This window comes from Patiria miniata, unplaced genomic scaffold, assembly GCF_015706575.1.
Source record: "Patiria miniata isolate m_02_andy unplaced genomic scaffold, ASM1570657v1 HiC_scaffold_23, whole genome shotgun sequence".
In the NCBI taxonomy this organism is placed as follows: Eukaryota; Metazoa; Echinodermata; class Asteroidea; order Valvatida; family Asterinidae; genus Patiria; species Patiria miniata.
The window spans coordinates 2,154,352-2,167,109 of NW_024037062.1; the positions used below are offsets into that span (position 1 = coordinate 2,154,352).

General features: G+C 39.8%; 1 protein-coding gene across 1 annotated transcript; it reads left to right on the plus strand.

The window, feature by feature from the left end:
• The first annotated feature begins 2,783 nt into the window (after window positions 1-2,783).
• Window positions 2,784-5,938, plus strand: LOC119731357 (lactadherin-like). Its single transcript, XM_038204536.1, has 4 exons — window positions 2,784-2,991; window positions 4,670-4,804; window positions 5,479-5,690; window positions 5,801-5,938. Exons 1-4 carry the CDS (start codon window positions 2,784-2,786, stop codon window positions 5,936-5,938), a joined length of 693 nt encoding a protein of 230 aa, XP_038060464.1.
• Window positions 5,939-12,758: the final 6,820 nt, after the last annotated feature.

Sequence of the window (12,758 nt, forward strand, 5' to 3'; positions counted from 1 at the left end):
CACATACTATATCGCTTGCTCAGGAGAGGATCGCTTCAAAATAAATTGTAATTATATTGTTGAGAAAAAAAATAAGTGCTTTGTGGTAATTTTGGTTGAGTCCCGAGTCACGCCGGTCTGGTGTTTGTTGCCACATTGTGCTTTCCAGACACTGGTGCCTTGCATTATTTGAAATAATATAGGCCTACATGTCAGTGTTGTAGGTCTCGAGACTAGTTTCGGTCTCGGTCTCGTTCTCGAGACCACTTTTTGCCGGTCTCGGTCTCGGTCTCGGTCTCGGTCTTGGTCTTGGGAGGTGTGATCTCGGTCTTCGTCTCGGTCTCGGTCACCTTTGGTCTCGATATTTTGGCTGGTCTCGAGTCGAGACCAGCCAAAAAGTGAGGAGGGCGGATTCCGCCCCCAGCCCTTTTAGGGTTAAGTAAAGAATCAGTTTAGGGCAAATGTGACTGCAGTGTGATGGTAATGGACATGTCTCTCTTCACTTTCTAGTGAGTGAGGCATAGTCCAATAACCATTGCTCCTTTTCTTATTTCTCGTTTTTATTGTGGGATGATCTGTTGAAACAAGCACTTTAATTATAGCCATCCTCATTGATTCCACAAACAACTGAGATTTAAATCTTATGAATCAAGACTGAAACATTATTTTTACCGTCAGATTTTGTATTTTGAATATGGGTAACAATTCAACTCTTTTTCCCTAGAAATATTGGTGAATTTGTTTGTGTATTTTCCTTTTCAATTTTTCCTTTATTCGTGGACGCGGGAAAACTTTTTGTTTTTCCATTATATTTATTAATGGATATTCATCAATTCGTAGACCGTTAATTTGGCATTAGTGGTGGACAGCTGAGTTTTGTGATCTCTTTATTAAAATAGACACGCCTTGGGAATAGAGTATGCAAATTACGTGAAATGTTCACAGTTACTACTCAATAACATGTTCTTTATCCCAATTATATTTGTTTACAAAATGGAGCTTTCCATTTTTTTTATATCATACGGTCACTTTCTTTTTGACTCGCCATGTATTCATCTTTTCATCTGTGATAAACACAATTTGAGCTACTGCCATGGTCACACAGAAATACAGTCTCATTGCCTGCCTCGTCTCCTTCCTAAACGTCAATTGCATTTGCATGAGTCGAGAAGAATTGTGTTCCATTAATCGCTATATGCTGTTTACGGCCTTCACAATAAACTATTAATATATTGGCAATATGTCGTACTTGTTAATCACTAAAATATTCAAGTAAATTGCTCAGCAAAGTAGCCGATGCGGGCGATACGATGGCACGGTACAAAACACAGAGGCGTGCGCACTGAGCCGTGAATCCTAAAAGTACATCGCGCCCACCACATTCAGTTTGTGACAGCGCCCTTCTATTGTGTCAGCCATATTCTCAAATAGGCCAATGGCGATGATGACGGCGGGCAGATTAACAGAAGATAGATCAGGCAAATATGGTTCATCAATCTTCTATAGTATATGTAACGTTATTGACATTAAACAAACATAAAGTGGCATTACATTTCAGCCGTCGCCAGGCCTTCTTCAGAGGTAAATGACAGAGGAACAAGAAACAAACATGTGGGGGACACACAAACATGCAGGGTTGGATGGAGAATCACAAAGAAGGATGGGGGTGGGCAGACCAATCCATATCTGGCTACCATCTCTTAATTTTTTGGTCTACATGTACACATCTATATTCCATGACTGAAATTTAAAAAAAATAAATCAATATTTTCTTGCTCCAAATTTGTTTTGAATCAGGTTTACAAGAAGGTCCAATGTAAAATTAAAGTTGCATTTAAATATCCGTTAGTGGTCATTGCTGAAACCAAGGGGTGGCTGTGGAGTTTTGAGTCCGAGTTCTTATAACAGATGAAACATCCACCTTTAACTTTTTACTTTTGTCAAGTTTCAACATGTTCAAGTTTTACAAAATCTAGTACACATTGTCGTACTCCTAAGTTAGAGTTTCTTCATCAGATTTACACTTTATAGTAGTTAAACAATATTTAAAAATAGAAAAATTAAAAGTGGCACAAATATATGGAGTTCATAAAACAAGGTTTTCCCCTTCTTTAAATAAGGTTGTTTCCAATTGTTTTAATTGATTGTGACAATAACAAATTCTGTTGCCATGTTGTAATTTATTGCATGAAAAAAACACGAAGAGCACTCGCATGACACAATAAGCAGGTACAAGTGATTCCTAACTTTCAATTCACTTTCTTCACATTCCCCTGAACATCAACATCTCAAGGACAGACTGTTCAGCTGTAATTAGTGTCTTGTTGTTTATTTAGATTATTGTTATTTATTATCCGCGGTCTCGGTCTCGGTCTCGGTCTCGGACCATTTCGGTCTCGGTCTCAGTCCGCGTTGAAGGGGCTGGTCTAGGTCTCGGTCTCAGTCTCCCAACTTCAGGTCTCGGTCTTGGTATCGGACTATCCCGTCTGGACTACAACACTGACATGTATTGCACTTCATTAAATTTGGAAACGCTGTAAAGTCGGAAACTTTAACGCTGTGAGGTTTTAGCAGTACCTCACAGTTTATTCAAGTATATATTAAAGGTGACTCGTGACTCGGACTTGGACTTGATCTGTATGACTCGGGACTCGGACACGGGAGAGATGACTCAGGCTCGGACTCAATGCTTGGTGACTCGAATACAAGTCTGCATAACGCAGAAAAATGTGTCTCCCTCGGGGAGCGGGCTGAATTCTTGAAGACTGTGAATTGTTTTGTCAACGTCCTTCCATGTCCAAGCAATGCCGTGCACCATTAGCCAGGAGCCCGACGCACAGACGGGCCGCTACCGCTGGTTGATGCAAGCCGTGGACCCGTGTGAGTGCACGCAGATCGGAATGGGTGGCTTCAGCACCTTCGTACCGTACAGACCCTACGAGTTGACGCACTATGACACCTTTCTGATCAGCAGCGATCTGGAGAAGATACAGCAATGGCTGAACTGCCCTGGTGAGTACACTAGCGGCCCCCATCCCACGGGGCAATCCCTCGATGTTTTAATGATTAAAGAAAAGAAAGAGTGAAGACTGTTTCAGCTCGATACTGTAGTGTGCTCATCCCTTTTTTAATCCTCGGATTCATGTGTAAGATGAGAAAACATAAGAAGCAAGGGCTACAGGAGAGCGCCCCCCATCCGTAAAATGAGATCCAGCCCATCCCCGATTTTAACATTTTACAATTGCCGGCCGGTCTGGCAATTCTAACTACTAATCCTGATTGGTGCGCCACTTCATTCATTCATTCATTTCACATTTATTTCCAACTCTGTATACAAACGCAAGTAATACACATAATATAACGATATGTAATAAAATATAATATAAAAGAAACACGAGATGAAACTTATAATAAGCAATAGGTGTCAATCAATACATGTACATGACCCAGATCCAGTTTCGTTGCTCTCCACACCCCCCCCCCCCCCACGTAATAATGTATACATAAATGAGACAGCTTACCAATTCAATTCGGTTAAAAGCCCGTCACGTGGGAGGTTTTAAATTGCCGGTAAAACACCGCTGCGTTCTGTGCTACATCGCGCAGTACGAGCCGTGCACGCGCCAATTTCCATATAAGGACATAACATTTTTAGTAGAAAGCGTGCGAAGCACATACCATATAGACATGGATCAGAGGGGTTTCTTACAAAACATGAAGTAAAGTGTTCACAAAATCTTTAAAAATTTGTGGATTTTTGACTTGTTTTGACTTTTGGATAGAAAGGTATTTATGAACGGGACTCTTTGCTTGGCCAGTATTGAATAGGTACCTTTTAAACTGGCTATCGTTCTGCGACAAGGCCCCAAGCCGTTTTTAAAAGTTCTTGTTTTAAACTGGTCAAGCATAATTATATTTTTTCCCTTATTTATTAATAATATTTGAGACACTTAGCCCATTCCTATTGGTCGAGAGTCCATCACTTGGGTGGTTTTAAACGGTTGATAAAACACCGATTGGCTGGTTTTAAACACTTTTCTGGTGTTACCCGAAATTAAGACTTCTGTGAAATCTGGTCCCTTTTATCTTTTTATTAGAGAAAGGTTCACAATCTTCAAATATAGGCGTGCGCAATACTACCAAAGAGTCCGTATTTCATAGAGTCCTAAATTCACACTACACTGGCACAGCCACGCTCTGCGCCACATCGTGCAGTACGCGCCACAAGCGCAATCTCCACATCAGGTGATTTTTTAGCACTATTCGCGAGAGCGGCACATACCATAAACATAGCTAGCGGGATGTTTCGTAGAACATGAACATGAACAAAATCGTTTAAAAGTATGCCTTTTGAATTGTTTTGACCTTTTGACAGAAAGGCATTTATAGATGCTAATAAATATGTGCTTGCCCGGTATAAATCAAGTTTGTTTAAAACCGGCTTGGGGCCTGGATGCCGACACCAATCCCTTGAGTAAAAAATAACAAATATAAGTTTTCCCAGTAATTTTCAATGTGTATCATTTAAATTCCATGAAAAGATACTTTAATTTCATCCAAGAACGTCGTTTGGCTTCATTGTTAATTCCGATTCAAATTTTCACACATAAAATCATATGACGACCGGTGTAATTCGTAAATATAGCATTCTGATTCAGTACAGTAATTTCGTATTAATTTTTCCCTGCAGGTAAGCTTTCTTGCTCAGTGGAGGGACCTCTCGGGATGGAAGATGGTCGCATCCCGGATGAACGCATCACAGCTTCGTCTTTTTGGCAAAACCGCGCTGACCACGCCCCACCCAGGGCCAGGCTTAATACTCAAGGTATCTGTTGTATTCAGCTTAATAACGTTATACTTTTCATTTAGAAGCACGTTAATAAGGATTTATTCCTCAACATTTACTGGTTCAACTCAATCGAGTAAGTTTAATCGCATAGACGGACGGTCGACTCTTCGTGCCGTACCTTCACGCCTGCGCAGGCTATTGTTGTAACCGTCTATGCGAGCGACCTCAATAGGCTGGTCCCGATTAGTCGACACAACTAGTGCAACTTTTGTCGGCTAGCTTGGGGTAGGGCGAAAACTGTCGGACTTCAGTAAAAGACTGTCGGACTACAGTTAAACGTATAGTATAACCATAGATTCAGCTTTCCTGTCATTGAGTGAAAGCATTTATAGACACTAAAACCCGTGCTCTTTGGGAGTGGTACTCTTACAAATAAATGTTAAAGTTGAATTGATAATTTTGTTTGCAATAATAAAGTCTACAAAGAGAATTTGAAAATAAAACTCGGTTTATGCTAAGAAATCGAAAGTATTTTTTTTTTTTTAATTAGCTTTTCAATTTAGAGCGGACTGTTTGTGCTTGAAATAAGCGCAATCGAGGCTCTTCTTTAGAAATTATCATGATTGCCTCAATTATTTGAAATATCATTCGTAGGCATACACTAATTTTAAAAAAGTGGAAGTTAAGCAAATGTTGTTCACGTTTAACAGGATACGCTGCAGCGTGGTGTAACGCTGGCAGCACTGATAATATCAGTCCATGGATACAGGTTGACTTCGTTGGCACAGTTACCATTACTGGTCTGATCACCCAGGGGCGTGGAGATAACGACCGCCAAAGGGTGGAGGAGTACCAAGTGACGTACAGCGAGGACGGTCAGGCCTGGAATTACGTGATTGATGCAGACGACACAACAATGAAGGTAGGATTATTCAATACCCAAAAATGTCAAAAGTCGTATGCTAATTAATAGTAACTTAAAATCGAAACTTTAACATATGCATACAATTCCCCTGGTTGTTTTGTTAACAGTTCCCTGGTAACAAGGATAGTAACACCCTGGTAACTACTCGCCTGCCGTTTACCTTGCGCACCAGAATCCTGCGCATTCACCCCACGGATTGGAACGAACATTGCAGCATGAGGTTTGAATTGATTGGCTGCTATTAGTCAGATATTCACAATGTTATTTATCTCATTTAATAACGTTGAGTATAGCTATACCGTTCAAACAAAATGAATGCTTGTAAATATTGGCTCTAAACTAATTAGAATTGTACGATTTTACATTGAACATTTTATCATTTCGTGAGTGTTATTACATTCACGATGAATTTGTTTGAAACGTTTATTGAGGATGTTGGAAGAGACAACTTAATAGGTTTCCCGGTTATTTTAACACTTGTATCACACGAATTCCCCATATTTTTGTTTCAATCTAGTTTTTATTTCATATCTTCATAATGAACACATATAAAGTATGTAACTTAATAGATAAACAAAACATAAAAGTAAATGACAAAGATGAATGAAAAGCAAAGAAGTTATAAGGAAGTTGTAAGAAGTCCGAGGACTTATGAAACACTTCCCTTAATTACCTCCAACCCCCCCATAGAGAAAATCTCAAGTGTTCCCGTTACGCCCAACTACCACACCCCAACCTAAGATGATCCATTAACTTAATAAAGACAAGAAGTATGCATAAAACAATGTACAATGTAAACACGGTGAGAGTGGTAAAGAAGTAATAAACAAAATAAACAAAATCAATTTCCTTGCAGGTAGTTTCTAAACAATGATTTGAAAACAGTTGAAGACTCGACAGTTAAAGACAGTTAAAGACTCGATACTTAAAGATATCGATACTTTAATTTCGTCCCCGAACATCGCCAAGCGCAATTCTCAATTTTAATTTCACTGAAAATTCAGTATAATCCAAATTTGTAGCATACCGTCCCAAATATTCGTCCCACATTTGTGAAATTCGTCTTCTGTAGCAATCGGCGTTGAATTGAAAAAAAAAAAATCGGCATTTTTTTTGGGTTATTACGTTTTAATGCTGTTGTCATTACATTTCGTTTCTGCAAAATTAAAAAGGTTTCAATTAGAACATGTGCCCAATCTTTGGACTTATTTGAAGCATTGTGCGCATTAAGATAATTATAACTTAAACATTTACTTCATTCATTTCATTCTGTAGAATTTATTTCCTCTTCATGGTAAACCAAAAAAAAAAAGAATAGAGAAGAATACAGAAATGAAAATCAAGTCAAGAATAGGTGGCAAAACCTAAACAAACTAAAGTTTGTGTTAGACATGCAATGCATGCACTTCCTTATGTGCATAATGCATAAATAAAAGTAGTTAGCTGTAAGTTTTGAATCTTCTTTTCTGTGTTTTACAATTAACATTACAATCAGTAAAAGGTCTAGTCCTGATTCTTATGTTAATTGTGAAAAAGAAAAGAAAATTCAAAACTTACAGGTAACTAGTTATGTATACATATAAGAACATATACGGTGTCATTATAATTTGACTAATGCGTTCAATTCTTCAAGTAAATTCACAAATTGGGCACATTTTCTTATCGTAACGTTTAAAGTCACCAGAAACGAAATTTAATGACAACAACATTGAAACGAATGGCAAAAAACGAATTTGCTTTTTTTCAATTTAACGCCGATTGCTACACAAATTTTATAAATTTAGGACAAACCGGTATGCTAAAAAAATGAATTATACTGACCTTAAATGAAATCCAGTGGTGGCTTTTTGAAATTCAAACTGAGAATTGAGCTTAGCGATGTTCGGTGACGAAATTTAAGGTGTAAATCGAGGACACGCATATGAAGCATCATCGAATAATTGAGGACAGTAGTTGCAAATCGAGGACGACCTCGATTTGAAAACGGTTTCAAACCAATGGAAGCTGTTGTTTTTATATACAAAATATTGATGGTGACTTACTGTAGAAAACCCTCGAATTACACCATTAAGACACCAGTGTGTGTAGAGTTTGTTTCGGCTGCATTCAATATGGGACGTTGAACTATAGAGGACAATAGGGTCCCGCATTCCTTAAGGTCCCCAAATTGGCGATCGTGTACAAAACATATGGGAAGCCTTCCTAAAAAGTTAGTACAAACAAAAGAGAGCCAATAAGGGGACCCTGATTGCAGGCAAAACACTCTTTTGTGCGTGAGTTGTACACGAGTGCTTCGAGTTCGACCGTAATGCGGTCGACAGTCTGCGTACTGGGTAAACCGAAGCCTTGTATTAAATGATAATGAATATTTAAGTTGTTTTTACACTGTTTATGTTCATAGGTGGCCAAAGTATTATTATTATAATACAGTGTGTTTGCAAAATTACGTTCGTTAATAGCGCATTAGAAAACTGAGCAGCAGAGGATATAGAATGGTTAAGCTCATGCGGATGAAACATGATGCATAAAAAGTCATTAGAGACGCGCACGTGTTGTTGTCCATGTGTGTAGTGGGCTGTGCGTAATGGAACGATCTAATGAGGACAACACCTCCTTTGTATATTACCAATAATTAATGTTTATGGTAAGAATAGTTCCATGACGTGACAGTTGGACTGTTCCATTCCACTAGCCGAAGCGCGAGTGGATTGGAACATTCCATTTGTCATCAAATGCAATTATTCTTTCCTTTGAACGAATATGGATCATTCATTATTGTTTTATACAACGCTTGAATAAATCCTCGTCATCTCACTGGTAACTGGTAAACTGGTACTATGAATGTACAGCATCAGAGCAATCAGAGCTGTGTTATATTTAGCGCAACTAGTAGCATGACCAGGCAATATTACTGCAATGGAACCTCTATTTTGCGGTGTGTGAAGAATAATTGAGACATACGTGATCAACGATCCACCAATCAGATGACGGGGATTTATTAAGGCCTTGTTTAAACTGATTATGTCGTTGGTTGCAATAAAGCACAGTTTATCGAAACAGTTTGGAACTCCGAACCAACTTGAGTCCAAAATCGCAATGGATTTGTCTCTTTGTCAGCTATTGCATTCTCAAGCTACTTGGTGTTTCGCTCTTTTTGTTGTCTGCGTGGTCCAAGACTGGGTTGAAATGTGGGCAGTGTTGAGAGCAATTGAAGACCAGGGAATCAACAACGCTTACATCAAGATCTATAGAGACATACATTCCGGCTGCTTCAACATTGTCAAAATGCACAAAGACAGCGAAAAAAATCATGAGAAAGAAGGGAGTAAGACAGGGAGACACAAGATCACCAAAGCTATTTACAGCTTGCCTAGAGGGAATACTTAAAACACTCAATTGGGTAACTAAAGGAGTCACCATAAACGGGGAAAATCTTAACCATCTCAGATTTGCAGATGGCATAGTCATTATAGCCGACAACCTCAACGATATTGAGACTATGCTGCAAGAAATGGCCCTAGCAAGTAGGTTTACTGGACTCAAAATGAATATGAAAAAGACAAAGGTCATGGCAGGACCAGCAACAAGTCCAAAGCAAGTGATAATTAATGACATATAAATAGAACAGGTTGACGAATACATTTACCTAGGCTGACAGTTCTCCTTTCAAGACAAAAACCAAGACAACAAAATACGAAGAAGAATATCAAAGCTGAAGGGTCAGCCTATGGAAGATACAGCATTATCTTAAAAGGCAACCTCCCAATGTGCCCCAAAAGAAAAGTGTATAACCAGTGCATCCTCCCTGCTATCATACGGAGCTAAAACCCGAACATCAAATATGGACAGAAAACGAGCAGCAGCTCACCACAACATGGAAAGACGTATACTAAAGATCACGCACAATTGGACAAAAAAACAAACAAATAAAGGGGATAGACATAAATTTATGACATCTTAGAACAGTAAAGTACAGAAAATGGAACTAGGCATGCCTGGACACCACATGAGAACAAATGAAATAGAGGGCGCCAGAGAAAAAGATGGAGAGACGAGCTGCAACAATACTGGAGGAAAGCAATTGGTACCATTAAGCACAAAAAGAGACATTTGGAGACATCCTGCTAAGGCCTTCATCCTGCAGTGGATCGACGATGGCTAAAAAATTAAGTAAACTAAGTTTGAAACGAACTACGACGTCTGAAAAATTGAACCACAACGTTTGAAAGTTGAACCACGACGTTTGCCTGTCCGTTATAGAGCACCATACAGAGGTGTCTTCAATTCCCTGAAAACTCTCTGATATAGAATGATTTGAATGTTATAAGTATCATTCATTATCTCGGCGGACGGATTGTTGGCCTATTTACTGGGTTGCGACCATAGACATAAAGAACCTATAGACGGACAACAGGGGGCGCAAGGCCGTAATTTCAGTGAAGCCGCCATTTTTAAAAACCATGGGCAAACTTGTTCGACGCGGTCACACATAAAGCGCACACGATACGCGGCTGTCTGGTGAGGTCCTCCAAGCAGAACGCCACAGTGATGGGTAAGTTGTAGTATTATTGCCTTTTTATGACAGTAGAACAAACCTGACAATGTGTACATATATATCTGGGCATTGAGCAAGGGGGAAAAAAAGGAATTAGGCCCTATTTTAGGAAAATTTCATTGGATATTTTGCAAATAAAAATTGATCCAGACGCCACTTTTCTGGCTGTCATGGTTGTGCATAGCCCCATAAATGTGGCCTATTTACTGGACTGCCTCCGTAAACATAGGCCACAAATCCACATGTACAAAAATCGTGTCGACTTTGCCAAATTTTTGATTTTCACATTTATGCTTAGTTTGTAGGTTTTTTTTGCTTTAGAAGCATACTCACTCTTTTTATAGGCTAATCAGAAAGTGCTGCCTTTTTCAGATGTATATTTTTGTGAAATTTCCAGATTCATTTTTACACGTTTGCGTATCAAAGTTTCAACATGAAATTTCACAAAAATTAGACATCTGAAAAAGGCAGCACTTTCTGACTAGCCTATAAAGAGGGTGAGTATGCTTCTAAAGCAAAACAATCCTAAAAACTAAGCCTAAATGTGAAAATCAAAATTTGGCAAAGTCGACACGATTTCTGTACATGTGGATGTGTGGCCTATGTTTACGGAGGCAGTCCAGTAAATAGGCCACATTTATGGGGCTAGGTTGTGCACGATTCAATTGTAGCACATAATCATCTCGGTGTCAGGTCAACTCGCCCCCAGTCGACTTGCCCCTTACTGACTCGCCCCATACAGACTCGCCCCCTGACATGCCTGACCGACTCGCTCCTTACAAGCTCGCCCCCTGGCCGACTCGCCCCCTAGCCGACTTGCCCCTCACCAACTCGCCTCCTTGCCGACTCGCCCCCTGACCGACTGGCCCTCTGACCGACTCGCCCCCTGGAAAATGATGCACCGTACGGGGACATCGTGAAAAAAAATAAAGACAGTGGAGGGGAACACAGAGGGTCCAGCCAATCAGCTTCGTTATCTGAGTTTCTTTATAAGGCAAAACAAAAAAAAGTCTCCGGTTTCTGGTATGCGCGCGCGTCGCCGTAGCCATGCGCGTCGGCAAAATGAAAAAGATTTTTTTTCAATACAAAATGATGTTTCAAAACCGCCAAACTCACTGGTTTGACTGGAATTCTGCTGCTGCACAATTTTAACGTGTTTTTAGATGGGGTTATGATCGAGAATAAGATTTATGTGGCATCTCTGGACTCCCATATATTTGCACCAAGTTTAGTCGGGCACCATTTGCAGTCATCAGCCGACATTTGAAGCCAAAAAAAAAAAATAAAGTAAAAAAAAAAAAAGCCGCGTCGCCGCACCACTTTTGGGGCAAGCCCCTACCAGAAGCCGGAGACTTTTGGGGGGGGGGGGGGGCCTAAAGGATCAATAGTTTTTCGCATTTGTTTACGGAAATCCTTAAAGCTGACGTTTGAATAATTTGGCTCTATTAAGTTTCACGTTGCGACCGGGCAATGTGCTCCACTGTCTTTATTATTATTATTTTTTTTTACGATGTCCCTGTACGGTGCATAATTTTCAAGGGGGCGAGTTGGTAAGGGAGCGAGTCGGCTAGGAGGCGAGTTAGTGAGGGGGCGAGTCGGCTAGGAGGCGAGTCAGTCAGGGGGCGAGCTTGTAAGGGGCGAGTCGGTCAGGGGAGAGTCGGTCAGGGGGCGAGCTGGAAAGGGGCGAGTCGGTAAGAGGCAAGTCGGTCAGGGGGCGAGTTGACATGCAATCATCATCTCAAAGTCCCTGTCACTCACTCACTCAGGCATGTCAGGAAAGAATGTTGTAATCTGACGCTACTTCAGCGGTTGTGTACAAAGGCTATGGAGAGTCAAGACAATTTTCTAAATATTTCCTAACAAATTTGTGTTTCTCAGTTCCAGATTCATACATGTATCTTATCATCATTTTCGCAATTACTGACATTCATTGAGATAATATATGAAGAAAAAAAAAAGCAGCGTCAGGTTGCAACATTCTTTTCCTCACGGAGTCAGGGCAATGTTGAGCAGATTAATTTAAAACTTGCACAAATTTGCAAGAGTGGACCCTTTCCTTTGTCAGGATTGTAAACAATTTGCATAACAGTCATTGGGAACTTAATAGCAATGTCACAATGTGGCCAACCAGAACATATCAACTGCCAGAAGAGCATAGAATGATCCAAAGAATACAGCATTAGTGTATTCAAATTTTGTTGGAATTCTGTAAAGCTATATATATAGGAGTGTGTCACATGAAACTGTTTGACTCTCGATAGATTTTGTGCACAACTGCTAAAGTAGCGTCAGGTTACATCATTCTTTCTGATCGCGCATAAACATTTTGAATTTGCACGAGTTCTAAATTTGTGTTCAACACCATTAAAAGTCATTCATTCCTTTGCTACTTTCAGTCAAGTCTGAAGTGTGGACAGCTTTTAGTGACATTTTTTTTTCCTATTCCGTGTTCATCCTCAACTTAGCTCTAATTTTGCAAGTGTCTATAATCATTAATAAGGATTACTTTG